The 15,687-nt window shown below is 46.5% G+C and overlaps 1 protein-coding gene across 6 annotated transcripts in view; it reads right to left on the reverse strand.

Moving 5' to 3' along the window:
• Nucleotides 1-1,138: 1,138 nt before the first annotated feature.
• The window catches only part of SCN8A (sodium voltage-gated channel alpha subunit 8), a 216,724-nt gene continuing 202,175 nt past the window's right edge, over nt 1,139-15,687 (reverse strand). For 4 of the 6 annotated variants that reach the window (XM_033222020.1, XM_033222025.1, XM_033222023.1 and 1 more), the window contains one exon: nt 1,156-7,709. In XM_033222020.1, the coding sequence (XP_033077911.1) occupies nt 6,562-7,709 (1,148 nt within the window). In that variant the 3' untranslated portion in view covers nt 1,156-6,561. Of the gene's footprint in view, nt 7,710-15,687 lie in introns of all 6 variants that reach the window. The other 2 variants (XM_033222024.1, XM_033222021.1) reach the window with 2 other exon arrangements.

Here is a 15,687-nt window from a genome sequence, read left to right on the forward strand (position 1 = left end):
TCCCTCACCTCACAGTGCCCCTGCCCTCAGCTGTAAAATGGGAGCCCAGTCTTGGGGGAGTGGTGCTTTGGACGGTTTATAAACGTTATGAAATACCGAAAGGGCAGAGTTTGTTAATTCGATAGAAAGGAGCAGCAAAACTCGTGGGACTGCCGGTGGAAGAGGGGCTCAGGTACCAGGCCCCAGGGTGGCAGGTGCACCGCCCAATTCTTGTCAGCTTAGTTTTTTTTTTTTTTTTTTTAAGATGGAGCCTCGCTCTGTCGCCCAGGCTGGAGGGCAGTGGTGTGATCTCTGCTCACTGCAACCTCCGCCTCCCGGGTTCAAGGATTCAAGCGAGTCTCCTGCCTCAGCCTCCTGAGTAGCTGGGAATACAGGCCTGCGCAACCACGCCCCACTAATTTTTGTGTTTTTAGTAGAGACGGGGTTTCGCCTTGTTGGCCAAGCTGGTCTCCAACTGTTGGGCTCAAGTGATCCACCTGCCTGGGCCTCCCAGAGTGCTGGGATTACAGGAGTGAGCCACCGCGCCAGGCAGATTCCGTCTTATCTTGCAATTATTCTTCCACGAAGAGTTACCACTTATTGAGCACTGTGTGCCAAGGCCTCATGCTAACCAGTTACATACATTATTTGATGTACTTTTCAAAACCCAAGGGAGAAGGTATTGTCTCCATCATACATGCGGAAACTCTGCCACAGCTAGTTCGTGGCATAGTCATGTTCTCGAACCTACGGCCGTCTGACCTGAAAGTTTGAGCTCCAGAATGAAAGGTGTGTGTGCAATAAGGGGCTTGAAAAACATGATGGGGACCAGAACAAGATGTGCAGTTCCCCCTCGGGGCTGCTCTGCTGGAGTGTGCAGAGGCAGCACCACTACAGAGGGGTGTGCCCACGTGCAGGGCACCGCCTCCAAAGTGCTGCCCACCTCAGGCAAGGCCTCCTGACATGCTGAGTGAAATCCCAAACCTTTCCCACACACCTGGGACTGGCTCGGGCACTGCCTCCCCAGCCAAGGGGCTGAGCCAGGGTGAGCCCTCACGCAGACTCTGTCCCTGCCACAGGGATCCTGCGAGGTGGTGGCGCCTGTCCACCTTGGGCTTCAGTGTGAGGGCAATGACAGAATGACAGGCCAGTCCAAGAGGAGAGTTGAAAACAAGATTGACGTAACCCTTTATTGCAAATTCTAAAGTAAAAAGATGTACAGTACAAAGTAAAATTGAAATTTCATACTATAAACTTCCAATCCACTTACACATTCTCATTTCTCAAGCATTTCTGCCATTTCCGCATAAACAGAACAGGGAACAAGTCGAGGAGGTGAGGGAAGGAGATACAGCAAGGGGAAAAATTGTCTTGAATAATCACAAACCCCAGAAGCAAGTGAAAGGAAAGTCATTTTCTCGACCTGCTGTCCTGGTGATGAGAAGCGGGGGTGGTTGGAGCAGTGCAGTTTAAAATGGCTCTCAGAATAGCAGCATTTATGGTACCATTTCAGCTTCCTTAAGTCCAATAATACTTTGCCCTTCCCTAGCGCCTTTGCCTCTGTATCTCAAAACGCTTTACAAAACATTGAGTTAAAGCCTCACAACACCCCTGTGAGGTAGGTCAGTATTATTATCCCCATTTTACAGATGGGGAAACTGAGGCACAGAGAGGTTAAGTGACTTGCCCAAGGCCACACAGCGAGCCAGCGGTCAAGCGAGGGATAGAACACAGGAGTTCTGTCCCTTTTCTGGAACCACTGGACCACACTCCCCTTTACCTATATACATTCTTCACACACACACACACCACATGTGCACACCCACCCACCCCACCCCACTTAGCCTCTATGTACAGCAAACAGCAGTGGGGGGCAGGGGCAGGGGGTGCCTCAGGAGTTTTAATGGAGGAAATCTTGGTAATCTTTGAAAGGGAATCCAAGAAAGCACAGAGCTGAACAATGGAAACTCTGTTGCAAAACTTGGGCCCCTCCCAACCCAGACTTCCTCTTCTCTCCTGATGTCCCCCTGGCTGGCAAGTAGCAGCCAATTCTTTAGGGGGTGGGGGGTACCTGAAAATGAACAAAGCTTTTTGCTAAACTGTGGGCAACATCTGAGAAAAGAAAGAGGCATCATTACAGAGGATGCCCAGGTCTCAAGTCAGAAAGTCATGACCCATGGCGATCTCACCTCCACAGCAGGCCTGGAGGCTGGGGGCCGAGGGGAGGAGGATGGGGACTGACCTACCAGCCATCTCGCCCCAGAGTGCAGCTACTGGAGCAGACTAGAGTGGGCACTTCGAGATCCTCCTGAGAGAGTGTTCCTGAACCAGGAGACATGGCCTAGGCCTAGAGAGGGATGTCCCCAGAGGAGGACAGGGAGAGAAGGAAGGGGAAGGGTGCCCCCACCCCCACAGAAATGTGAAGGAGACCAGCCCTCGTCTGTGGGCCTGTCTGGGGTGATGGAGGGCAGGGCCCAGTATGAGCTTGCAGAGTGGAGGCTGTTGGGCATCGCGCATGCCCTAGCTTTGGGGCATGGGGGTAGGTTTTTTTTTTTTTTTTTTATTTTAAACATACAGTTGAAAAAGGCAGAAGTAAGGCCAGTCCAGCTGGGTTGGCTGACGTCATCTCTGAGGGCTCTGCCAGGTGAATTAGGTGAGGAGGGGTTTTATGGGCCTCTAAGCACCGGCCAGTAGTGGGAAATGCCACATGCAATGGGTGAGTGGGGATCTGGGGGGTCAGGACCTTGCTTTTCTTCCAATCTCTCCTTCTCAGCCAGAACTTTGCGAGAGTCCCTTTGATTTCTCTTCCCTCCATGCCCCTCTTTTCCCCAAATGTGCTAAGGTCCCAATTCCCAGACCCCTCCCAGGACTCAAGAATTGGGATAGTCAAGCAACAAACACACCAAGACAGGCTTCCCTTGTACAGTAAAAAGGGTCATTTTTATTTTGTTTCCTTTTGGCTTAGAGGAGTGATGGACTTTTTATCACGTCTCATTAGGGCAGCATTGGCCTCCATGCATTCACTAATACACTAATCTTCACTGTTGGTCTTTTACAGGTTTACGTTGGTTGCAGCAAAAATAAAAGAACTCTGGGCACTGTCGCTTTAGGAGCTTTGACTGGGAGTTTTTTTTTTCTCTCTCTCCAGTCAACTTCTGATGCCAAAAGTGGCTCATTTAGAAAGGAGTGAGAGTAGGCCATGTTAACATGGAAGTTTCTTCCTCCTCTCATCCTCTGCTTTAAATTACAGAGTCTCCTCATCCTAAGCAACAAGGAGGTTAAGGAAAGAAGGGGGGAAAAATGTTTTTCACACACAAACCAGCAACCATGTCAGCTGCTGCTCAGTGGCTTTGGCTCTGCGTTTTAAATTAACAGCATCACACATCTTTTTGCTTTTTGTCCTTTTTTTAAAAGGTGGATTGTGGAGTATAAATACTGCACCAAGGACCTGGCTACAAAAAATAAATATTTATATTTATATATATCTATATATATGTGCAGTGATACTGTGGCTGCTGCTGCTTTTTGATTGGCTTCGTTAATATTTGGCAAAGCGTTGCCACTTACCCACTCAGCGAAGATGCACACAAACGTCATCGCTGATTCTTTCAGTTCAATGCCTGTTAACTGCGGGTGTAAACTGCTGGTGATGGTGTCATTTACTACCAAAGAAGTGTGGAGCAGGATGGGTGAAAGAGTGAGTGAGCAGGTGGAAGGACAGTGGGTGAAGGATAAAAAGGGTTTTTTTTTTTTTTTTTAAGTGAAACTTCAAATACAGCGGAGGTGGCTTCTTTCCTATGAGGCTGGCTGATGGGTGCCAGATACCAAGGCCCATGTGTTACTGAGGAGACAGCCTATTGGGCTGGGGTCAGGAGCTAGCAGAGGGAAACAGTTACATCTCAGAGAAATCTCATCCCTATGCTCTAGTAGCTTAATGACATCACTAGCATGAGCACATGGTGTACTTAGCGGGATCTTACAGCTCTGTCGCCCATCTCAAGACCTAAGAACAATTATTAAGTTTAGCCAAATCTTGCATAGACGTGGTTAGAATTTATTGCACATTGGAACAAAAATATATATTTTTTGTTGTTTTGGAAAAGACCATTAGCAATAAAAAATTTTTTGTCTGTCTGTCTGGTTTGGGGATGTACACTGGCTGACAGCATCTAAGTTCTAAGAAGAAAGAAAAGTATAAAAAATAAAAATAAACATGACAATGGCATAAGCCAGAAGCCATTTCCTATTTAATAAGTTAATAATTTATATTTACAAAAAGGCATGCCAATAAAATAAAATTATATTACAGTATTTATAATTCTCTTAAAAAGAATAACCACACGTCAGCTTCTGTTTTGTGCTGTTTACCATGTAGCCTGTACATGTTACTATACATTCATCCTAGCAGTTAGCAGGGTCACTGAAAGATATGCCTTCCCAGTCTGGTATTGGGTGTAGTACAAAAATTCTACGGATGCTGCTGCAGAAGCACGCTTGAGAGAGCTGGACAGAGTTTCTAGTGGTCCAACAAGATAGAAAGCTCTGCTTACCGACTTACTGTGGTTTGTTCTATGGAAAACTAGTCAGGTGGACTGTGAAATTCCCTTCAGAGTGCTTCTACTGCAAGGCAGATCGGTGTGTCTGATTACGGGTTGGTGGTTCTTCCCCCTCTAGTGTATGGTTCAGGAAGAAGTTATATTGATTTGGTTCACATGCTAAAGTCTCTTTTCACTCTTTGTGTAGACTTACTGACACATTCAACTGCAGCATCTTGGCTTTGAAATCCAGTCATTAGGTGAGAAACCCCTGGACTAAAAACTGTCTTTCCTAAAGCAGGAGATGGAATGGAAGAAATGATGCTCCCCCAGAAGCCACACTTCAATGACAATGGGCAGGTCGCTAAGCAGATTGCAAAACTGGCTGCAAGGGAATGCGCTGAGGGAAGCTGGAACATCCTAAAGCATTAATATTAAATTGCTTTCTCATGAAAACAAGTGCAGTAAAGAAACCAAGTGAGCTTGGTTCAGAGGCGGCTCCATCGCTACCTCAGGTCCCACCAGTGACTATTATTCTAATAATAAATGAAGGAAATCACAGCCGTAACCCCAGTGCTGCTACCCTCACCCACCTCTGTGGGCAAGGGAAGCCCTGCTCAGTGGAGAAATGTGATGGAGGCAGGGGAAGCCATGCAGTGTGTGAGTACGCGACGACCCCTCTGCAGAAGAGAGAGGCCAGTTCAGAATATCTGAACCCCTCGCGGTATCGACCCATGCCTGGAGAAAGCCACAATGCAGAGGACATGATACGAAATGAAATGAGGACCCCATAACTCCCAATGAAAGGTCGTTTTAAGTTCCCCAAATTACCCCTAGAGATAACTGGTGCTACTTTGAATAGCACTTTTATCTCTACCCCAAATAAGTGTCAATTCTCCAGTATGAAGGCTAAATGATCATCATAAATACTGCAAGATACAAATGAATTTTTTTTTAGCCCTAGGATTTGGTTTTACAGTGACATAAATAGTACAAGCCATTTGGGATCAAAATCTCCCCCATGTACTGGACACAGAGCAGCATTAAATAGTTCATCTTGCAAAATGTGCAACAATGGCTGTATGTTAGAGATGTCTGTTAAACATATACACGCAACGGATCCATCTGCTTGTTGGATTGGGCTTGTTTTTTGTTGGTGGTGGTGTTAGTCAATTAGTTGGTTGTTTCCCTACCCAGAAGGTGTATGAAGGACTTTTAAGAACTCATAATAAAGAATTATAGCCGGTATGGAACTCTTACCATTTTCTCCAAATACAGTGAACGGTGCAGGGCTGGGTCCTGTCCAAAGGCTGACCCAATGCAAGGGACTAGATTAGTAGTGTCCTGTGGTGTATGGATCTCATGCATGACTTCTGATCACGGCATGCCATCATGCAAATCATTTCTACGCATTGAACGAGCACAATGTTTGGAATTGGCCTGAGCAAGTCCTCCTCAGCCTGAAGAAACCTGATTGTTTTCCCCCACCCATCTCCAAACCACGTGAAGCCCATGTGGAGAAGATGCGCTTTATGTCAAAGAAACTGACAATTAAATGACATGGGCTAAATGTGAGTGTGTGTGTGTGTGTTTTCTTTTTGCTGCTTAGCTTAACTAATGTAAGAATGCAAATATAGTTTGCATGAACAAACGAACTTTTAAAGTGATGCCTTCTGCTTCTGAGAATCAATAAAATGAAAAAATAAAATCCATTTGGCTGCAACGGAAATATGCTGGTCCCGGCAGCCTCTCTTCTGTTTCTGTATCTGGTTAGTTTTGTCCTAAGTTGCATTGACTGATGTGGAACATGCAGTAACCACCTGCCCAAGCATTAGAAAATCTGTGAGTCTAGGGAGCGGGGTCCTTTGCCCTTGGCAGGTCACTGCTCAAGATGCAGCTGTGTTACGTGGTAAGCGGACGACGTTTGGTATAGATCTTCAGGTTAGAGTCTCCACAGCTGTTCTGCATTGATAATATTCAGGAAGTTTGTAAACAATCTTTCACTTGCGAGTTTTAGATCTGTATAATACTGAATTTTTGTTCTCCTCTAACACTTGGATTCTCTGACCTCTTTTTGTCTTTTGGTTCTTTCCCTTCTTCCTTCCTCTGCCCGCTGCTGTTTCTCCTTTTCAGGTTTAGTTACACTGTCATAGGACGGGAGGGAGGCTGTAGATGGGGTGCTCTCTTTTTTCTCCCGGTGTGTGCCTCCATTCTCCAGCTTATTAGAAGTTGTCTTTTTGCAGATGAAGCCCCGCCTTGCCAAATGTCCCCGGTAGGCACGCTGCAGGACCACCGCAGATACCTCCTCCTGCTTGCGACGCAGCGTGGTTGTGATTGGCTCGTAAGACACTTTGGAAGGATTGGATGCCACGAACCGCTCTTCCATCTGCTGCCGCAGGATGTCCAACTCCCCGCTATCTCCCAGGACCCGCTTGGTGAAGGCAAAAAGGATGTCCAAGCAGTGGATGCGATCCCCGCTCACCATTGGCAGATCCATAGCGATGAGCTCAATGGTATTGGGCTTGGGCACTCGGAGAGGATGCTCCAAGGCATCTGCAAAGTCTGCCAGCTTACAGTACTCAATGAACTGGGTAGCATCGGGGTCGAACTTCTCCCAGATCTCATAGAAGGTCTCAAAGTCATCCTCACTCAGAGGGTCTGCACTTTCCTCTGTGGCTACACTGAAGTTCTCCAGGATGATGGCAATGTACATGTTCACGACAATTAGGAAGGAGATGATGATGTAGCTTACAAAGAAGAAGATGCCCACTGAGGGGTTCCCACAATCTCCCTTAAAGCCACTCCCTGGGTGTTCCTTATCTAGGCTGCAGTCAGGGGGGCGGTTTAGGATGGGCAGCAGCAGGCCATCCCAACCAGCTGAGGTTGTGATTTGAAACAGGCAGATCATGCTGTTGCCAAATGTCTCAAAGTTGAACATGTCATCAATACCAGCCTCGTGCTTCACATATGCAAAATTGGACATCCCAAAAATGGAGAAGATGAACATGACCAGGAAGAGCAGAAGGCCGATGTTGAACAGGGCAGGCAAGGACATCATTAAGGCAAAGAGCAGGGTACGAATCCCTTTGGCACCTTTGATCAGACGCAAGATGCGCCCAATACGGGCCAATCGGATGACTCGGAATAGGGTTGGGGAAACAAAGTATTTCTCAATTATATCTGCCAGGAACATTCCTAAGAAGAGGAATAGAAGATGTTATGTTATTGAGATTGGAGACACCCTTTCTCTTCACTTTTTTAACCTGGCACTGTGGAACCCTTAGGTTCAAAAGGCTTTGCAGAGTAAGTGCCTTACTATTCAGTCTGAACTCTCAAAAAGTGACATTTTGGCTGGGCATGGTGGCTCACGCCTGTAATCCCAGCACTTTGGGAGGCCAAGGCAGGTGGATTACTTGAGGCCAGGAGTTGGAGACCAGCCTGGCCAACATGGTGAAACCCTGTTTCTACTGAAAATAAAAAATTAGCTGGGCATGGTGGTGCACATCTGTAATTCCAGCTACTTGGGAGGCAGAGGCACAAGAATCACTTGAACCCGGTAGGTGGAGGTTGCAGTAAGCCCAGATCACGCCACTGCACTCCAGCCTTGGTGACAGACCTAGACTCCTGTCTCCAAAAAAAAAAAAAAAAAAAAAAAAGTTTTGAACATACAGAAAAGTAGACAATAAAATAGACACCTATGTGCCAAACACTGCATAACTAACACACAAATTTGTTTTTTGATGCTGTTTTTTGTTTTGAGATGGGGTCTTGCTATGTTGCCCAGGCTGGTCTCAAACTTCTTGGGTCAAGTGATCCTCCTACCTCAGACCTCCTGAGTAACTGGGATGGAGCACAGATTTAATACAGGCTAGCATTTTACCAATTTTTCTTCCTCTTTCATCATTCCCAGATGAAGCATCCACAATCCTGAAGATGGTATGTATCATTCTAGTGTGTGTGTTTATAGATTTACTATGTAAGAATCCTACATATATATAATTTCCTACTATGGTTAGGAAATTATACTATATCTGTTTTATTTATTTAGTTTAAACATGTTGTAGAGATAAGGGTCTTGCTATGTTGCCCAGGCTGTTCTTGAATGCCTGGGTTCAAGCAATCCGATCCTCCCTCCTCAACCTCCCAAAGTGCTGGGATTACAGTGTGAAATGCCACATCCAGGCTGCATCCGTCTTCTGAGGTCCATCTATTTAGGTCTCTACCTTGTTTTTGAGATTTAACATTACAATTGTGAGATTGACCCCTCATGTTGAGATAATTTTAGATTATTCATTCTAACAATTGAGTGGTATTCCCTTTTATGAATAGATCCTCATTTGCTTGTTTTTCTACTCAAGAATGATTAGTTTTTTTTCCCCCAGATTTGTGCACATATGATTTTCTAAGATGTTACTGATACTCTCCACAATGGAATCAAATTTCCATATCCACAAACAATAAATGAGAGGTCCTGGCTCCACCTCATGACCTCATTATCCTTTAACTTTGATGTCTTAGTTATTCTGCTAGTGCTAGCAAGTTTCAAAGTATCTTCTTCTTTGCTCTGAAAGAACATCGTTGGTTTCGCATAGCCCTACCTCCCTAGTCTACCAAACAAGCCTAGAAAACTAAAGGGACTCTCAGGAGTGACTTTCAACTCTGAGCTGATAGATTTTGTGCTGCAAATCGTGAATCAGAAACCAGTATCAGGCTGGGTGCAGTGGCTGATGCCTGTAATCCAGCACTTCGGGAAGCTGAGGTGGGCAGATCACTTGAGGCTAGGAGTTCAAGACCAGCCTGCCCAACATGGCAAAACCCAGTCTCTACTAAAAATTCAAAAAAATTAGCTAAGTGTGGTGGCACATGCCTGTAATTCCAGCTATTTGGCAGGCTGAGGCACGGGAATCGCTTGAACCCGGGAGGCAGAGGTTGCAGTGAGCCGAGATCACGCCACTGCACTCCAGCCTGGGCGACAGAGTGAGACTCCGTCTCAAAAAGAAAAAAGGTACAAAAGTTAGCTGGGTGCGGTGGCGCATGCCTGTAACCCCAGCTACTCAGGAGGCTGAGGCAGGAGAATTGCGTGAGCCTGGGAGGCAGAGGTTGCAGTGAGCCGAGATCACACTCCAGCCTGGGTGACAGGCAGAGACTCTGTCTTTAAGAAAAAAAAAAAAATAAGAAAAGAAACCAGTATCAGCAGGTAAAGATGCCAAGGCATTAGGATATAAAGGCAAAAGGTGAAAGTGTACAAATCAGAGAGCCTTTTTCTAGTTATATTCATCCTGGGATTTGCCTCAGCCAGGCCACTTGTTCTTTAAAGCTACAGAGCAATGAGGGAACCCAAATGAGGGGCCACAGAAGGAAGGAAGGAAGGAGTCGAAACGTCTGGGAAATGACAACCGAAGGGAAGGCACTGACATGTTCTCTTTGTTCAGTACCTTCTCTTGCTGTCCAGGCACTAACAAGACAATGGGAGCTTCAGCTGACATGAGGGATTTAATTTAAGGAAACATTTCTCAATCATAAGAATGCATAAATACTGGGGCAGTTAACTGCACAAGGCTATAGAATCCCCTTTGAAGAATCTTAGCTTTTCAGGAAAAGACAAGATGCAGTAAGTTCATAGAGTGGGTCAGGTAACCTCTTGGAGCCTCTTGGGTCAGGTAACCTCCATGGGGTATTTGAGCCTTCAAGAAAATCTCTACCTTAGCCAGGACCCACCCATGATGATTTCTCAGCTCTCTCAATTAAATCATAACCTGACCAAATAAGTCAGGTTATGTAACATATATTCAAGTATATGTGATACTTGCAGCCCATATATGGTGGGCAAGTAGGGCTTCAGAGAGAAGATGATGCCTGAGGTAGGTTTTGAAAGATGAATGTGTTTGTCCCCATAGAAAAACGGAGAGAAATGGGGCAGACAGTGATGTAGGCAGTAGAAACACCATTTAAGGGGTACTGCAGGTGGTTTCAGAGCTAGTTTTACCCCAATTCCTTGTGATAGTTAATATTGTCAACCTGATTGGAATGAAGGATGCAAAGTATTTTTCTGGGTGTTGCCAGAGGAGATTAACATTTGAGTCAGTGGACTGGCAGAGGAAGACCCACCCTCAGTGTGGCTGGGCACCATCTAATTGGCTGCCAGCTTGGCTAGAAAAAGCAAGCAGAAGGGCTGGGCGCGGTGGCTCAAGCCTGTAATCCCAGCACTTTGGGAGGCCGAGACGGGTGGATCACGAGGTCAGGAGATCGAGACCATCCTGGCTAACACAGTGAAACCCCGTCTCTACTAAAAAAATTAGCCGGGCGATGTGGTGGGCGCCTGTATTCCCAGCTACTCGGGAGGCTGAGGCGAGAGAATGGCGTAAACCCGGGAGGTGGAGCTTGCAGTGAGCTGAGATCCGGCCACTGCACTCCAGCCTGGGTGACAGAGCGAGACTCCGTCTCAAAAAAAAAAAAAAAAGCAAGCAGAAGAAGGTGGAAGCAGCTGACTTGCTGAGTCTTCTAGCCTTCATCTCCTCCTGCGCTGGATGCTACCTGCCCTCGAACATCAGACTCCAAGTTCTTTGGCTTTTGGATCTTGGACTTACACCAAGTGGTTTTACAGGGGCTCTCAGGCCTTTGGCCACAGACCAAAGGCTGCACCGTCAGCTTCCCTACTTTTGAGGATTTGGGACTTGGACTGAGCCACTACTGGTTTCCTTGCTCCTCAGCTTGCAGATGGCTTGTTGTGGGACTTCACCTTGTGATCATGTGAGACCACATCTATCCTATTAGTTCTGTCCCTCTAGAAAACCCTGATGGATTTTGTTACCAGGAGTGGTTCTAGAGGAACAGAATTTTAAGGATAGATTTCTTTAGTTGCTTTTGGGGTTTCTGGAGTTGGCTGCTTAATCTGATTAGACCCAAAAATGCGAAGGATTCTACTTCTGATAGTATGGAGAACACTAATAGTCCCTGGTATGAACTGTTTAGGGAGTTTTGCAAAATAGATGGTATGTGATATTCCTGATTCATTGCTCTTGAAAGGCAAAGAGTTTAGTGACTATGTGGAGAACCAAGGAATATAATGAAGTTGGTTGGTTGCTCCTAAGTTTGCTAGAGAAAGTGATGAAAGAAAAGGATGAGCTCAGGGATGCTAACTCCCAGCTCCAGAAGCACATACTGAGCCTCAAGTCTTATAAGATTGCCCTGAGTCTTATCTCCTCTAGACAAAGGGCTGAAATGGCAGAAAATCAGACACAAGCTCTTATCATGCAAGTGGCTGAAAATACAGAAAATCAGATACAAGCTCTTATCATGCAAGTGGCTGGCCTGCAAGGAAAGGTGCATGCACAGCCTCACTAGATAGCTATTTTTTTTTTTTTTTTTTGAGATAGAGTCTCGCTCTGTCCCCAGGCTGGATTGCAGTGGCACGATCTTGGCTCACTGCAAGCTCCGCCTCCCGGGTTCACGCCATTCACCTGCCTCAGCCTCCCAAGTAGCTGGGACTACGGGCGCCCGCCACCAGGCCTGGCTAATTTTTTTGTATTTTTTAGTGGAGATGGGGTTTCACCGTGTTAGCCAGGATAGTCTCGATCTCCTGACCTCATGATCCGCCCGCCTTGGCCTCCCAAAGTGCTGGGATTACAGGCGTGCACCACCAGCCCCTGCCGGTATCTATTGTTAAAGTGAGGGCATTGATTGGAAAAGAACAGGATTCTGCAACTTGGAATAGGGATGCGTGGGAGGACCCTGATGAAGCTGGGGACACTGAGCTTGTAAACTCTGACAGCCTTTTTTGCCAGAGGAAACAGCCTCCCCATCCCCAGTGGTGGCAATATCCCTTCCCTCACCCAGGCTGCCACCAGCCTTTCCACATTTGTCTGAGATTAACCCTGTAATGCTTGAGGCAACAGTGGTCTCCCCGGAGGCAGTTGCCAGGCAAGACAATGCTGATTCTCCTCTGAATCCACCCCCAACACCCCTGTTTGTTTCTAGACCTGTAACTAGACTCAAGTCATGGCAGGTCCCTAGAGGTGAGGTTCAGAGTGTGACCCATGAGATGAGCTACACTCCAAAAGAACTGCTTGATTTTTTTTTTCTTTCTCTTTTTTTTGAGATGGAGTCTTGCTCTGTCGCCCAGGCTGAAGTGCAGTGATGCAGTCTCCACTCACTGCAACCTCCACCTCCTGGGTTCAAGTGATTCTCGTGCCTCAGCCTCCCGAGTAGCTGGGATTACAGGTGCATGCCACCATGCCCGGCTAATTTTTGTATTTTCAGTAGAGATGGGGTTTCACCATATTGGCCAGGCTGGTCTTGAACTCCTGACCTCAAGTGATCTGCCCCCCTCAGCCTCCCAAAATGCTCAAATTACAAGCATGAGCCACGGTGCCTGGCCTGCTGGAGTTTTCTAATTTGTATAAGCAGAAATCTGGAGAACAGGTATGGGAATGGATGTTAAGGTTGTAGGACAATGGTGGAAGGAACATAAAGTTGGATCAGGTTGAATTTATTGATATGGGCCCACTAAGCAGGGATTCTGTATTTAATATTGCAGCTTGGGGAGTTAAAAAAGGTTCTAATAGTTTATCTGCTTGGTTAGCTGAAACACGGATCGAAAGATGGCCCACTGTGAGTAAGCTGGATATGCCTGATCTCCCTTGGTTTAATGTAGAGGAAGGGATCCAAAGGCTTAGGGAGATTGGAATGCTAGAGTGGATTAGTCACCTTAAACCTACTCATCCCAACTGGTAGGGTCCAGAAGACATACCCTTCAACCTTGCAAAATAGATTTGTGAGGGGAGCACCTGCATCCTTGAAGAGCTCTGTGATTGCTCTTCCCTGTACGCCAGATCTTACAGTGGGAACTGCAGTCACTCAACTGGATAATTTAAATGCAAAGGGAATAATTGGATCCTGAGGTGGCAGGGGCCAAGTGGGGGCACTTAACTGTCAAAGGCAAGGTGGGTGTAGCTACCATAATGGGTAGCAGAGGCAAAGCAGCAATCAGAATAGTCTGACTAGTGTAGAGCTCTGGCATTGGCTAATTAATCATGGTGTTCCTAGAAGTGAAATTGATAGGAAGCCTACTACATTCTTTCTTAATTTGTATAAGCAGAAAACTTCCAGGTCAAGTGGACAAAGGACTAATTTGAATTATAAAAATAGAGAATCATGCCCCCTCAATCCATTTCCAGACTTGAAGCAGTGTACAGACTCACAATAATATTCCCCTTGAATAAAGGGGAGGCCAGGTCCCTTTGAGGAAGGACCCCACTACACTACTGATAATTTATACTGTTAATTTTTCCCCCAGTTTTCCCCAAGGAGACCTCCAGCCTTTTACCAGAGTAACTGGTCCTTTTTTGGGGACTACTGGACACTGGACACTGGCTCTGAGCTGACATTGATTCCAGGGGACCCAAAACATGATTGTGGTCCTCCAGTTAGAGTAAGGGCTTATGGAGGTCAGGTAATTAATGAAGTTTTAGCTCAGGTCTGACTTACAGTGGGTCCTAGATTCATCCTGTGGTCATTTTCCCATGCCAGAATGTGTAATTGGCACAGACATACTTAGCAGCCGGCAGAATCCCCACATTGGCTCCCTGACTGGTAGTGTGAGGCCTATTATGGTGGGAAAGGCCAAATGGAAGCCATTAGAGCTGCTTCTACCTAGAAAAACAGTAAATCAAAAACAATACTGCATCCCTGGAGGGACTGCAGAGATAAGTGCCACCATCAAGGACTTGAAAGATGCAGGAGTGGTGATTCCCACTACATCCCCGTTCAACTTTCCTATTTGGCCTGTGCAGATGTCAGATCTTGGAGAATTACAGTGGATTATCATAAGCTGAACCAAGTGGTGACTCCAATTGCAGTTGCTATACCAGATGTGGTTTCATTGCTTGAACAAATTAACACATCTCCTGGTACCTGGTATGCAGCTACTGATTTGACAAATGCCTTTTTATCCATTCCTGTCCATAAGGTCCACCAGAAGCAATTTGCCTTCAGCTGGCAAGGCCAGCAATATATCTTTACTGTCCTACCTCAGGGGTATATAAACTCCCTGGCTTTGTGTCATAATCTTGCTGGCAGAGATCTTGATCACTTTTCCCTTCCACAAGATATCACAATGGTCCATTACATTGATGACATTATGCTGACTGGATCTGGTGAGCGAGAAGTAGCAAACACACTAGACTTACTGGTGAGACATTTGCGTGCCAGGGATGGGAAATAAATCAGACTAAAATTCAGGGACCTTCTACCTCAGTGAAATTTCTAGGGGTCCAGTGGTGAGGGGCCTGCCAAGATATTCCATCTAAGGTGAAGGATAAGTTGCTACGTTTGGCCCCTCCTATAACCAAGAAAGAGTCACAATGCCTAGTGGGCCTATTTGGATTTTGGAGGCAACACATTCCTCATTTGGGTGTGTTACTCCAGCCCATTTATTGAGTGACCTGAAAGGCTGCCAGTTTTGAGTGGGGTTCAGAACAGGAGAAGGCTCTGCAATAGGTCCAAGCTGCCGTGCAAGCTGCTCTGCCACTTGGACCATATGACCCAGCAGATCCAATGGTGCTTGAGGTGTCTGTGGCAGATAAGGATGCTGTTTAGAGCCTTTGGTAGGCCCCCATGGATGAATCACAGAGGAGGTCTTTAGGATTTTGGAGCAAGGCCCTGCCATCTTCTGCAGATAACTACTCTCCTTTTGAGAGTAACGGCTCTTGGCCTGTTACTGGGCTTTGGTGGAAACTGAACGTTTGACCATGGGTCACCCAGTTACCATGCGACCTGAACCGCCTCTCATGAACTGGGTGCTCTCTGACCCATCTAGCCATAAAGTTGGGTGTGCACAGCAGCATTCCATCATCAAATGGAAATGGTATGCACCTGATGGGGCTCGAGCAGGTCCTAAAGGCACAAGTAGGTTACATGAGGAAGTAGCTCAAATGCCCATGGTCCCTACTGCTGCCACCCTGCCTTCTCTCCCCCAGCCTGCACTGATGGGGAAGTTCCCTATGATCAACTGACAGAAGACGAGAAGACTAGGGCCTAGTTTACAGATGGTTCTGCATGAAATGCAGGCACCACCCGAAAGTGGACAGCTGCAGCACTATAGCCCCTTTCTAGGACATCCCTGAAGGATGTGGTGAAGGGAAATCTTCCCAGCAGGCAGAACTTCAAGCAGTGC

This window comes from Trachypithecus francoisi, unplaced genomic scaffold (genome assembly GCF_009764315.1).
Source record: "Trachypithecus francoisi isolate TF-2019V2 unplaced genomic scaffold, Tfra_2.0 Lachesis_group11, whole genome shotgun sequence".
In the NCBI taxonomy this organism is placed as follows: domain Eukaryota; kingdom Metazoa; phylum Chordata; class Mammalia; order Primates; family Cercopithecidae; genus Trachypithecus; species Trachypithecus francoisi.